At 35.0% G+C, this 13,836-nt stretch overlaps 1 protein-coding gene across 1 annotated transcript in view; it reads left to right on the top strand.

The window, feature by feature from the left end:
• Positions 1-395: 395 nt before the first annotated feature.
• Positions 396-13,836, top strand: part of mcc (MCC regulator of WNT signaling pathway) — a 70,142-nt gene continuing 56,701 nt past the window's right edge. Inside the window, exons 1-3 of the mRNA XM_026243355.1 lie at positions 396-653; positions 2,361-2,596; positions 3,846-3,988. Of these exons, the coding sequence (XP_026099140.1) occupies positions 526-653; positions 2,361-2,596; positions 3,846-3,988 (507 nt within the window). The 5' untranslated portion in view covers positions 396-525. The remainder of the gene's footprint in view (positions 654-2,360; positions 2,597-3,845; positions 3,989-13,836) is intronic.

Here is a 13,836-nt window from a genome sequence, read left to right as displayed (position 1 = left end):
GTGTGTGTGTATAAATTTATTATTTATATATATATATATATACATATAGAACACACACATTATTTAAACAAACTTGTGGATGCAATTAATCGATTTGACACCACTAAATAATATTCAAAATCAAAGAAAGTACATATAAATGCATATAAAATAAATATGAATATATTTTATAACTATATAAATACATTTTTATATAATAATACAAAAAAATATTTAAAAAGAAATATTATTACAAATAAATTAAATATAAATGTATTTGAATTAAAATAAATATATATTTATTTAAAATTAAATATTATTTCGAGTAAAAATAATTGAAACACATTTTTAAAAAAATAAGATAAATATGCATTATGTACAATAAAAATAAACTTGTTTTTCAAAGTCCCTTTGTTTTTAAATTTTTGAATGGATAATATACTATTGTTAAACTGTTATGTGGTAAAATATGTGAACTAATCAAAAAAGGCATGCAGTTGACTGAAGTGTTGTGAAGTGAAGCAGCGCGCGGACAGCGGTGTGTTCATGATGGCGGCGGCGGCGGCGGAGGAAGAGAGCGGCGGCAGCAGTGACTCCGGGAGCACCGCGGAGGAGGAGCGCGTGCGGAGGCTCTTCCACACCTGCGACGGAGACGGAGACGGATACATTAACCGGTCAGAAACCGCAGCAAACTCACTCTGACGGGTTTACGTGCAGAATAATAACTCTGGAGACAGCGGGACAGACGCGGTGCGACACGAGCCTTTCCGTTTGTATGAACGATCGCGAAGCAGCGATATTACGATTTAATCCACGACAAGAAGGAAAAACAAACATATTAAGGCGTATAAAGTTTGTTTGGGCGCTCCTGGGCTGCTCAGAGGTGTGTTATGTTAGTTGTGGAGTCGGAAGTGTTTCATCCTCATCCGCTACACTTCAGCGATTGTTGATGTTTCACTCTTGATAGTTTGGAGCGCTTTTGGTGGGACGTTTTGTGTTCATTTCTATAATTTGATGAATTATGAGTGATTCTGAAGAGGTTGCATGAGAACCGTTTGACAAAGACAGTTTTTCTTTACTAAAAAAGACAAAAGCATGCTTCAGTGTGATTAAATAAAACAGATTAATATTGTTAAATGTCATGCATTTGCTCCGAAAGTATTTGGACACTTAAAATGACTCTTCAAAATGTCGTTGCATTAGATTCAAAATATATATATATATATATATAAAAAAAAGATACATGCACATACATTAAAGCTAAAACATGTGAAGTGTGTTCAGTTTCAAATGATGTAGAACAGATCTTGAGTTGAAAATGAAGACTTGTCACTTTAGGGTTTAGAGCTGGAGCATATCATGCATTCAAGTCGTGACAACAATGCAGAAGCGTTATATTGGTTTTTATTACATTTTATATTTCACATTTATATTACACATTTTTATTGCACTTTTTAAATGCATGATGTCTAACAAAACATTTATTTCAAATAAAGCAAACCATGAAATATGATGAATGTGACATTTAACAATACATTAGAGGCATGGTTCTGCCAAAACCAGACCATCTGAGATTTACAGGAGATGAGTTTGTTTCTTCAGATCAGGTTTGGAGAAATGTAGCACTGCATCAGTGTCTCATCAGTGGATGCTCTGCAGTGAATGGGTGCCGTCAGAATGAGAGTCTGATAAAAACATCACAATAATCCACAGCACTCCAGTCCATCAGTGAACATCTGGAGAAGACAAAAGATGAAACACATCCAGCATTAAGATGATTTTAACTCAAACACATAGAGTCTATAATCCATAATAACACTTCCTCCAGTGAAAAAGTGTTCTGGTCTGAATCAGGAGAGAAATCTGCACAGATCAAGCACAGTTTACAGACCAAAACAAATCAAATAAATATTTGAGACAACAGGAGATGGACTTTTTCATTGGAGGAAGTGAAGTTATTGTGGAGTATGGACTCGTATTTTAGGTAAGAACATCTTTATGATGGATTTGTTTCTTCTCCAGATGTTCACTGATGGACTGGAGTGCTGTGGATCATTGTGATGTTTTTATCAGACTCTCATTCTGACGGCACCCATTCACTGCAGAGCATCCATTGATGAGACACTGATGCAATGTAGTGTGTCTAGTTTTCTTTTTATAAATATGTCTTCGCTTGATTGTTCATGTGTTTACAAATCATAACTTCAATATTTCCGACTTAGTGGAAGATGTTCATAGTGAATGTGATGTAGTCACGTCCAAACACATACATATGTTTTTTCTTCTGATCAGGCTGTCCAAATATGATTTTGGGATGACTGTACATGTGCATGGCATGTTTTCCCTCCGTGTTGAATCTCAAGCGTCTCTGTCTCGGTCAGGAATGATCTGCTGATGGTCTGCCGGCAGCTGAACATGGAGGACTCGGTGGCAGAGATCATGGGGCAGCTGGGCGCAGACGAGCGAGGAAACATCTCCTTCGAAGACTTCACTCGCTGCCGCATGCAGCTGCTCAACGAGATCCGCAAGGAGGAAGGCCAGCTTTCCCTGGTGTCCAGCGACTCGGAGGAGAGGAAACCTCACGAGTGTGTGGCCTCCAGCAGCGAGAACAGTCCAGGTGTGTTATCTACCAGCATTCTCCTGTCCATGTCTCCGTGAAATACTTAGTCAAACCAAAACAATTTGATATCATATTTTATATATATTTTTTGCTGTTGGGTGCAGGACACTACAGATCATTTATGTAATAGAGGAAAGCAAAATAAAGTCAACTGTGCCACATTATACCCATATACCCAAAAGTGCAAAGTTCAACCCATTCCTTTTTATTAGCAATAATGGACAAAAATGTGGCATGCAAAAGTATATTAAAAAAAACAAAAATCGCAATTTGTTAGCAATAATGGACAAAAATATAGGGTGGAATTATATAATTTTGTATTAAAAATCACCATTTGTATTAGCAATAATTCTCAGGAAATATAAAGTATTTTAAATTAAAAATAACACATTTTATTAGTATTAATGGACCGGTTCAACCGTATATTTTTTTGCATTAAAAATCAGTTCCATATGGATATAACTATTATTTTAAAGACAGACCTACTATGAGCTCTGAGGTTGTTCATTTATGCTTTTATTGAAGCTAGTTTTTTCTTTTTCTTTAAATGATCAAGTTTAATAGAAGAATTTATATCCAAAAAACTGTTGAACTGCTTCATATTTTTTTGGAAGCTGTGATACTTTTTTTTTTAGGATTCTTTGATGAATAAAATGTTAAAAAGAAAAACATTTATTTAAAATAGAAATATTTTCTAACAATATACACTACAGTTCAAAAGTTTGGGATCAGTACATTTTTATTCTTTCTTTTTTTGAAAGAAATTAAAACTTTTATTCAGCAAGGATGTGTTAAATATTGTTAGAAAGTATTTCTATTATGAATAAATGCTGTTCTTTTTACCCTTTTATTCATCAAAGAATCCTGAAAAAACTATCTTAGTTTCCCAAAACAAATTTTTTTTAAATCTTTTTGAAGATTCTAATAATAAATCAGCATATCAGAATGATTTCTGAAGATCATGTGACACTTTATACTGGCGTGATGATGATGATGGAAATTCAGCTTTGCATCACAGAAATAAATAATATTTTAAAGGATATTAAAATAGAAACTGTTATTTTATATGGTAATAACATTTAGCAAGATTACTGTTTATTTTCTGTATTTTTGATCAAATAAATGCAGCCTTGATGAGCAGAAGAGACTTCTTTAAAAACATTTCAAGTCTCACTGACCCCAAACGTTTGTGCGGTAGTGTGTTGTCTGTGTTTCATCAGTCTGTGGTGTTTGTTTGTTCACGCAGGCGCTCGTGTAGACCTGCAGTCTCTGACACAAACACATGCTCCGCAGCAGAGCTCACCGTTACTCCACAAACTCCTGGAGCCTTCGGCTGGACTTCACAAGCTCCTGTCCCGCGGCGGGAACTACCTGGAACTGACCAATACTGTGAGTCTGACCGCTGTTTAACAGCTGCCTTTGACTGAACTGGCGAGAGCAATTGATTTGATGTGGTTGCTTCATTATAGTGATGCACTGAAGCAATGCAAGTGTGTAGCATTTGTTATTCAAGCCCTTTGTTTAAACCATGCGTGACTCAACAAACACGCAGCGTCTAGTGTTATTATTTACACAACATTTAACCTTTAAATTGTAATTATGGTGCATATTGTCAGTGCTGATTTGTATAATGGTAACATTAATAATAATATTATAAATAACTATAAAAAGAAGCAGTTTTTCTTAAATGAACCTTTGATATGGTAGTGTTTCTCGTACTGCCTTACATTTTTTGCTGCTTTATTTGAAAACCATTGCATTATGGAATTTTTACAGAAAGATATAAAGCTGCACACTTATCAACTTTTCGACAGAAAGTCAAGGTGCATTTGCATTAATGCTTCATTACAGAATTTATAAATGTATTACTTTATTACAGTAGTGAGAAAATGATAAGAACCAGCAAGATTATTGAGAACAGTTTGAGTAATTTAATGGTTGTTAAATTAGGCTAGATATATTCAAACATTTTAATTTATTTAGTTTGATTTTGGGGGGCAAAAATTTATGAGATCATATTTCCACCAAATAAAAAGAAAATCGTGTGCAAGTTAAAAGTCGAAATGATGACAGTTCAAAGAAGAAACTAATAGTTATTTATATAAAATGTGTTATTTATATGTTTTTGTAAAGTCAGAATTTGTTTTCGTCTCCTTTTCATAATTTCAACTGGATCTCATTTATGAATTAGTATCCCATAACTTTGATTTAACAGAGCACAAGTTTTTCTTATGTGGTGGAAACAGGCTTAGACATGTTTTTGTGAGCTTTACCCATATCCAGCGAAACAGGGATCTGAAGGAAGCGCTGAAGCTGGATGCAGTGTGTTAGTGAGTCTGTAGGTGGCGCTGGTGATGCTGTCCTGCACTGTGTCTGATCTCAGTGGGTGCACTGCTGTTTGGTCTTTTTTCACTCAAGGCAGTTTAATTTCCTGATGAGATCTTTTATTATCTGATTCGAAGGCATGAGGGTGAATATCTGATGTAGTTTGGCGTGAGAGTGAAGATGAATGAAGTGTTATCAGCAGGTGTTTGTAGTAAGATCTGCTCATCAGTGCTCTCTTGTTCAGCGTCTGCTTTGGAAGTGAAGAACATGTCATGTGTGATCAAGATCAGCCTTCCTTTATTTCCATCCAAAAACATTATATTTTGCGTGAAGCCGTTAATATTGATTGCATTGTATATTTGTATAACAATTAAGCACATTTGCCCTCTATATTGTCATCATTACTGTTCACATGTTTCTCATTTATGTAATTCTCATCATTCTCAGTGATGATTCTTGATCTTTCATTGCAGCAACAAAATGTTTTCATTAATAAAATTTAGCCTATTATTATTATTACAAAACCGATTCCAAAAAAGTTGGGACACTGTACAAATTGAGAATAAAAACAGAATGCAATGATGTGGAAGTTTCGAATTCCAATATTTTCTTCAGAACACAACATATCAAATGTTTAAACTAAGAAAATGTATCATTTTAAGGGAAAATAAGTTGATTTTAAATTTCATGACATCAACACATCTCGAAAAAGTTGGGACAAGGCCCTGTTTAGCACTGTGTGTCATCCCCTCTTCTTTTTATATCAGTCTGCAAATGTCTGGGGACTGAGGAGACGTGTGTGTGTGTGTGTCGGTGTGTGTGTCTCTCTCTGTGTGTGTCTGTGTGTGTGTTTCTGTCTCTTTGTCTGTCTCTGTCTCTCTCTCTGTGTGTGTGTGTCTGTTCTCTGTCTCTCTCTCTCTCTGTGTGTGTGTGTGTGTGTGTGTCTGTTCTCTGTGTCTCTCTCTCTGTGTGTGCGCGTGTGTGTGTCTGTTCTCTGTGTCTTTCTCTGTGTCTCTCTCTGTGTGTGTGTGTCTGTGCGTGTTTGTCTGTCTGTGTGTGTCTGTGTGTCTCTGTGTCTCTGTGTGTGTGTGTGTGTGTGTGTGTGTATTTGTGTGTGTGTCTGTGTGTTGTCAGTGTCTGTGTGTGTGTCTGTCTCTGTGTCTGTGTGTGTGGTTAGTTCATCACTGTTGTGTGTTGTCAGTGTCTGTCTGTGTCTGTGTCTGTGTCTGTGTCTCTGTGTGTGTGTGTGTGTTTGTGTCCATGTCTCTGTGTGTGTGTGTGTGTGTCTGTGTCTCTGTGTGTGTGTGTGTATGTGTATCTCTGTGTCTCTGTGTGTGTGTGTGTGTGTGTGTCTGTCTCTGTGTGTGTATGTGTGTGTGTTTGTGTCTGTTCTCTGTGTCTGTGTGTGTGTGTGTGTGTGTGTGTGTGTGTGTCTGTCTCTGTGTGTGTATGTGTGTGTGTTTGTGTCTGTTCTCTGTGTCTGTGTGTGTGTGTGTGTGGTCAGTTCATCACTGGTGTGTGTTGTCAGTGTCTCTGTGTGTGTCTGTGTCTCTGTGTGTGTGTGTGTGTGTGTGTGTGTCTGTGTCTCTCTGTGTGTGTGTGTGTGTGTGTGTCTGTGTCTCTGTGTGTGTGTGTGTGTGTGTCTGTGTCTCTGTGTGTGTGTGTGTGTGTGGTCAGTTCATCACTGGTGTGTGTTGTCAGTGTCTCTGGACTGCTCTGCTCTGTCATGTGGTATGTATTAGTGTAGGTGATGTCAGAGAGCGAGTGTGTTTATAGTGATGCAGGAATGTGTTTGGTGTCATGTGATGTTTAAACGCTGATGTTCAGCCGTTATACAGCCGATCCGGTTACTGCAGTAAAGCTGTACTGACTTCACCAGCGTGTGTTGCACCTCTGTTTAACTCTTCACATGCTTGTACAGGTTTATTTGTACTTCTCTGCTTTAAGAAGATGATTTGAGCTGTTTTTATGTGTGGTTGATATATTTCAGAAGCAGTGCTTTGGGGTTTTCTGCTGCTCAGTGTTGTTTTCTTTCTTTCTTATTAAGACAAACTCTTGTTAACGGCCTGTTTAGCACAGAATGTCCGTTGTGAGTTTGTGAAGGATTGCAGTAATGTTTTATTGAGGTTGCTGGTTCATGCTGTTTTTTGCTGCAGTTTCCAGTTTTCTTCATTAGACAGCATCTGTAGTTTTTATTGAGCAGTTAAAGATGCTTTGTAGGAACGTGAGAGTGCACTTTCTGTTTTATATCCATCTGTTTTTGGGCTAAGTGTGTGAGAAACAGTGTGTGTGTGTGTGTCTGTGTGTGTTTTCATTTTATTAATTAATTTCTTCTGTAACTTAGTGTGAGATTGAGAAACAAACAAACAAACAAAACTGCATAAATAATAAATGTTGGTCAATGACGCTTTACAATAGGGTTCAATTTTTCCATTTGTTGAAATCTAAAATAATTCTAATGCATTTATTAATTTTACAGACTTTACTAAAAGTAAGACTGTTTAAAACGGTCTCTTTCTCTGATACTCTGTTAGAAAGCGATGCCTGCTGTATATTGGATCAGTATTGAAGGTCTGCTGTCTGTCTCTCTCTTTCTGGTTTTCTCTCTGTCACTTTATCCTCCACTTAGAGCCCAAATTTCATTATGGACATTATCTGCTGAGCACTGCGTTCTGCCCCGAGCGCTAATGTCCTCATCTCATTAATGCATGTAGACGATCAGTCAAAGTCCGGTTTACTGGAGCGCATGGCAAATTATCTTCAGTCTGTCCAGTTTCCAGAAGATCATGTTGAGTCCAGATCCAAACCTGCTTCAGTCTTTAGTGTTTGTCATTGTTTTCAATTGAAACGGCATCTCTAAGATATAAGCAGAATATGTTTAGATTTTAAAAAGTAGTTTAGTGGAATTTTTTTGGTTGTTTAAGTTTTATTTTGTGGTTTGTAGATGCAAATGCACTAAAAAAAACTTAACTCATAATTAATCCCCTGTTGAAAATCATGTAATTTTTTTTTTTTTTTACTTTTTTTTATTGATTTATTTACTGGATTCAGTTTTTTTTTCCCCATTACAATTTTTCTGGACTTGTCTAATTATTTGAAAGAATGAAACTTTGAATAGAAAAAAGTTTATATCCATGACATTCAAAGTTGTATAGGACATTTTTTTTTTTTAATGACTGGATTTCGAGAGTCGATTCATGTTTTACACATTGTATAAATCACAGGGCAGTACTATAACAAAGGGTTTTCTTAAGTTACATGAGTAGTTCATCTAAAAATGAAAATGTGCTCACCCTCAAGCTATCCCAGAGTTTGTCTCTTCATCAGGTTTGTAGAAATGTAGCATTGCATCAGTGTCTCATCAATGGATGCTCTGCAGTGAATGGGTGCCGTCAGAATGAGAGTCCAGATTTTGTCTTCTCCAGATGTTCACTGATGGACTGGAGTGCTGTGGATTATTGTGATGTTTTTATCAGCTGTTTGGACTCTTGATGAGACACTGATGCAATGCTGCATTTCAGATAAGTGGGAATGCTGACTGATCACAGCGTATATTAAGTCCTTCCCCATGTTCTTAACACAACAAGATCCAGCAATGCAATCACCGCAGATTCATGACTGTTGCACACTATTTCGCTTCATTTCGTTATTGGCTTCGTTAAGAGCTCAGAGCGGTATATATCTCAGCTGATGAGAATCTGAATCAGTGCTCACAATGGAGGCCATATGTGTGATTTGATATAAAAACAGATGCAACAAGTTATATAAAAGTTATGCATGCAGAAGTATTGTTCCTAAATGCAACGGGACATTTTTAGGCACTTGGTTTCTTTTTCTGCTTCGTATCATTGGTCTACACATTTGGCTTTTTAATAATAAATGCTACATATCTGGAGAGTATAATGCTGATACACTATTCAGAATCTGCAAATATTAAGAAATTTGTGTTTTTGAATTGAAATTGACACGTTTATTCACCTCGGATGCATTAAAAATATTAAAATATTACTGTAAAGAGACATTTATTGTACAGATTATTTCGGGGGAAAGTATAAAATAGTGTATTATTCAAAGTTTATTCAAAATGTATTTATGTAAATATTTTCTAAAAACATATTTGTGCCTTTTTTTGGATATATATTTTTAAAGCATTAAAAAAACTTTATTCTTTCTATATTTTAAACCATTTTCCCCATGTTCCCAAATTATTTCAATTTGATAAAAAACATTCACATACATCACTTTTTAACATAATTATTTGTTACTTCTATGAACATATAAGTCATTTGAATAAAAATCAGCAAGAAATATACTTTATAATGCTTCAAATATAATATAAATAAAATGAAGCATTATTAAATTATTATATTATTGACGCTGTTCTCCTTCACCTTCATGTCCTTCAGACGCAGTTCTGCAGCTTCAAGCTGTTTTTCTCCAGCCGGTGTGAACACAAATGATAACAAAACTTTGGGTTTTTGGGTGAAATGATCCACCTTACAACTTCACTAGAGGGAGCTGTTGAATTCATTATAAAACACAGGCATGTTTAACATCAATATTAGACTCTTTTTACCCTTATAAACTCAACCCCATCTCAGTTTTAATGTGTAAATCCAGAACACACTCCATCTGTGTACTCGCTCTAATGCTGCCGTGATATTGATGCATGGTGTTTTTCATTGCTTCTGACAGAGTGTTTGATGAAGACTCGTCTAACACAATGACACACACCTATAATTAAGTCTGTTACACGGAGTCTGTGCCAGGAGAGCGATATAATCTGCTTAAGAGCCTCAGCCAGAGAAACGGCAGAGAAAGTTCTGGATCTCGGCCAGCATGAGGAAAACAATGAGCAAACACCAATAAACCATCAGAGGCTGGGTGTTAAAGGGACAGTGCACCTAAAAATGATCAATGTTTCTGTTATCGTTTATCCACATTTATGTCGTTTCAAACCTATATTAATTATTTTTTTCAGTGGAACAAAAAAGCAGATGTTTTGCCAAATGTTCATACTGCTTTGTTTTACACAATGAAAGGCATGGCCAAAAGCCCAAAAAAAGGACCAAAAGCATCAAAACATACATTAACATACTTGGTATATATAACTTGCTATATCATGTAAGATTTATATATGTATTTATTTTTACATAGGCCTACTGTAGTTAAAATTTTAAAACTCTTATAAATTCCATTTCGATTTAAAATTAGATTTGTTTGTTTTTGGTGATATAATGAATAATGACCTTCATTATTCTTTTCTAATGCTGCTTTTATGGTATTTTATAGCATTAAAATTATATTATATATAATTATACTTATTAGACGATGTGTGTTTCCAAATATGGTAAGGGGCGTAACCATTCCGAGGTATTCGGCCAATCACAACAGACTGGATAGCTGGCCTATCAGAGCACACCATGCTTTTCTGAACGAAAATATTGTATATATCTGTATATTACATTGCATTACACCAAATACACAAATTAATGTTATTTTTAGTATCGTCATATGACCCTTCTATCCTTTAAATATAAATCGATTATATGAATATGTGTGTGTGTGTGTGTGTGTGTATATATAAAAAAATTGTTCTCTGATTGACTAATTTTCTGCTAAACTCCTCATATGAATGTCTGCATGTATAATTCAGAATGTTTAGCGTCCGTGGTATGAAAATAATCGCTGCAAGACGCTTCCGAAGTGAACGAGTCTTCAGAGAGTTGAGAGCGAGAGGCGAGACGCAGCATCTATGTTGTCAGATCCTGCTATTATAAGGCTTTTTTTTACTTGTTTTTCCACTTAATTTAACATTTTACAAAGTTAATAAAGTAGGAAGTTGAGGTTTAGGGTCAGCGATAACTTTATAATTTCCAAAATATCTTAAATAATTTCAGTCCATTTTATTTATTTATAGGTTTTTGTTTATTTTAATAGAAAATCTGGCAACATTCCTTGTGCACTAAGTGCAAATAGGATAATTTTTTTGTGATATGCTATTTACACTAAGTGCAAATATCAATAGATTCTATGTATACTCTATTCAAATAGCAGGATTTTCTGCTGTTTATACTAGGCTACTTACTTCAAATAGTGGCAATTATCTGCACCTCAGTATTGTAGTACATTATAAAACAGAATGCAATAATAACTTATTGAGTGTAATTTAATGGATGACACCTTATTGGGACAATAAAACCCTCCCTACACCTATCCTTAACTTTTTGACTATTTACTTCATTTACATTGAAAATAAATACTTTTCTGATGTGATTTGAAATTTGAAAAGGGAGAAAAAAATAACGCCAAAAGGCAGATTCGAACCCGTGTTGATCACATCAATGACACACAGTTTATCTTCTGCGCCACTGGAATTTAGTTAAGAATTGTCTTTTGTAATCTTGACTATGTCAAAAACACGTTTGGTGGGTAATATGTATGTTAACAAACTTTGATGCAATAAACAGGGCATGATTTAAAAAGAGCATCCCTCCAAACACATCTACATTTCTGTCTCTTTTCAAGTGTTAGAAAAATATAATTAGTTGAATTTATAGGGGTTATTATATCACAATTCTATAATAACGGGGTTATTATAGAAACTCCATGGACCTCACTAATTTTCAAAGCCTGGCTATGGCCATGGTTATAATAATAAAATGCAATATATTTCAGTATTTGAACCTCATAATTAAATACAAAAAAAAGTGCAAAAAGGTCCACTTTTTGAAAAAAAGAACCCCCCCTTTCAATAGGCTGGCTACGAACCTGAAATGTATCAGATCAATACTTTTTTTTTTGCATAAATCTATTAATCAACCTCAGTCCTGATCAAAACTACCAAATGTAAAAAAAAAAAAAAAAAAAAAGAAAGAAAATCCAAGATTGTAACTCTTTTTACCAAGTTCATAAACGATGTCACTGATTTGGAAATAAACACACAAATGACTTATTTTCAGTATAAAATGTGATTGTGGGCTGGATTTTTTTTTTTATCTTTTATAACAGTCTGGGCAACATTGGCTTTGATGCATTGTTAGTTTTTGTGCAGCATTAGATTTAAAAAAATTTCTCTCTTATTTATTGTTCGTGGCTGTTTTTGCCCTATTTACTTCCATTTATAATGAAATTTTTTGATTGCAAAGCCATGACACCATATAATCATGCCTTCTTGATTGTTGGTGGTTTTCCATGTTGGGAAGAGGTAATATTTGTATTTTTTACAGTTGATCACTTAGGACCATTAACCTTTTAGATAGGCCTGTGCAAAAAAAGCATAGTTTCTGGCTTGTGTATGGAGTTATATGGAGTATAACAGCAAATTATAGTGTGAGAGTGTGTTAGGGCTTGGCGATATAGCTAACGATATGATCATGCGCATATAATCAGTAAAGCTGCTTCCTTGATTACCGCTAAATCACCATCACCTGCTTTTAAATGGAACTGCATTTAATAGACAGAGCCGTAGATCGCTGAAAAGCTACGCAATATCACGTTCATTATCGAAGGCGATTCATCCGGGATAATAAACGCGATATTGCGTAGCTTGTCAGCGATCTATGGCTCTGTCTATTAAATGCTGACAAACATACACACACACACACACACACACACACAATATAATATGCTGTTATACTCCATATAGCTCCATATACAAGCTTTTTTGCACAGGCCTATCTAAAGGGTTAATGGTCCCACATAGTGATCAAATGTAAAAATAACAAATTGTACCTCTTCCCAACAGGGAAAACCACCAACCATCAAGAATGCATGATTTTATGGTGTCATATCTTTGCAATCAAAAAAATGTCATTATAATGGAAGTCAATGGGGCAAAAACAGCCACGAACAATAAATGAGGGATAAAAAAATTAAAATCTAATGCTGCACAAAAACTAACAATGCATCAAAGCCAATCTTGTTACTAATCTTTGACATGCCCAAGACTGTGATAAAAGGTAAAAAAAAAAAAAATATCCAGCCACAATTACTCTTTATATGTAAAATAAGTCATTTTGTTTATTTAGTTTTTTAAACATATACTAACCGTCACACCCCTAGTATATATATATATATATATATATATATATATATATAATGTATATAATTATTTTTACATTAATATTAGCAAAATAATACATTGAAATGTATGTAAATTAATTATTATAAATTAATATTAAAATGAAAATAGTAAGATAATAGTTATTGTTTTAAGTGTTAAATATTTGTAATTTAAAATTTGAATTTGTGATTCAAAATAATACATTTAAATTTATGTGAATTCATTATTCATTAATATAATTATTAATTATACTGTGTGTGTGTGTGTGTGTGTGTGTGTGTGTGTTTATGTAGCAGCATTTAATGCAATATTGTTTTTAAAATAATTTTATAATTTAATATTATTTGAAAATGTAAAAAAAATCTGTTATTAAAAATAATAGACTATTAATAATAATAATAATACATACATTCTTATTTAATAATTATAAATTATCAAAGACAGTATTAATCGATTCAGCTGATTTATTTCTTTAGTATTTGAAGTGCATGGCTGAGATCAGTGTTAGCATGAGGGAGGAGGTCGAGAGCTTGGAGTGACTGATCATATTCCAGCTGAGGGGAATCTGACGGCCTGAAACGGCCCTGAAGGAGTCTCCTCCCACACACACACACACACACACACACACACACACACACACACACACTCCGTCCTCTGGCCCCATGCTGCATGTGAGCCCAGAGGAGCTCTGTCTCTCTCTCTCTGTCTCTCTCTCTGTCTCTCTCTCTGTCTCTCTCTCTCTCTTTCTCTCTCTCTCTCTCTCTCTGTCTCTGTCTCTCTCTCTCTGTCTCTCTCTCTCTCTCTCTCTCTCTGCTGCTGGAGTCTCCGGCTGGCTCGAGGAATGTGC

Source organism: Carassius auratus, unplaced genomic scaffold (assembly GCF_003368295.1).
Source record: "Carassius auratus strain Wakin unplaced genomic scaffold, ASM336829v1 scaf_tig00003102, whole genome shotgun sequence".
In the NCBI taxonomy this organism is placed as follows: Eukaryota; Metazoa; Chordata; class Actinopteri; order Cypriniformes; family Cyprinidae; genus Carassius; species Carassius auratus.
The sequence above is the reverse complement of the archived record's forward strand: the minus strand, read 5'-3'. Positions and strand labels throughout refer to the sequence as shown.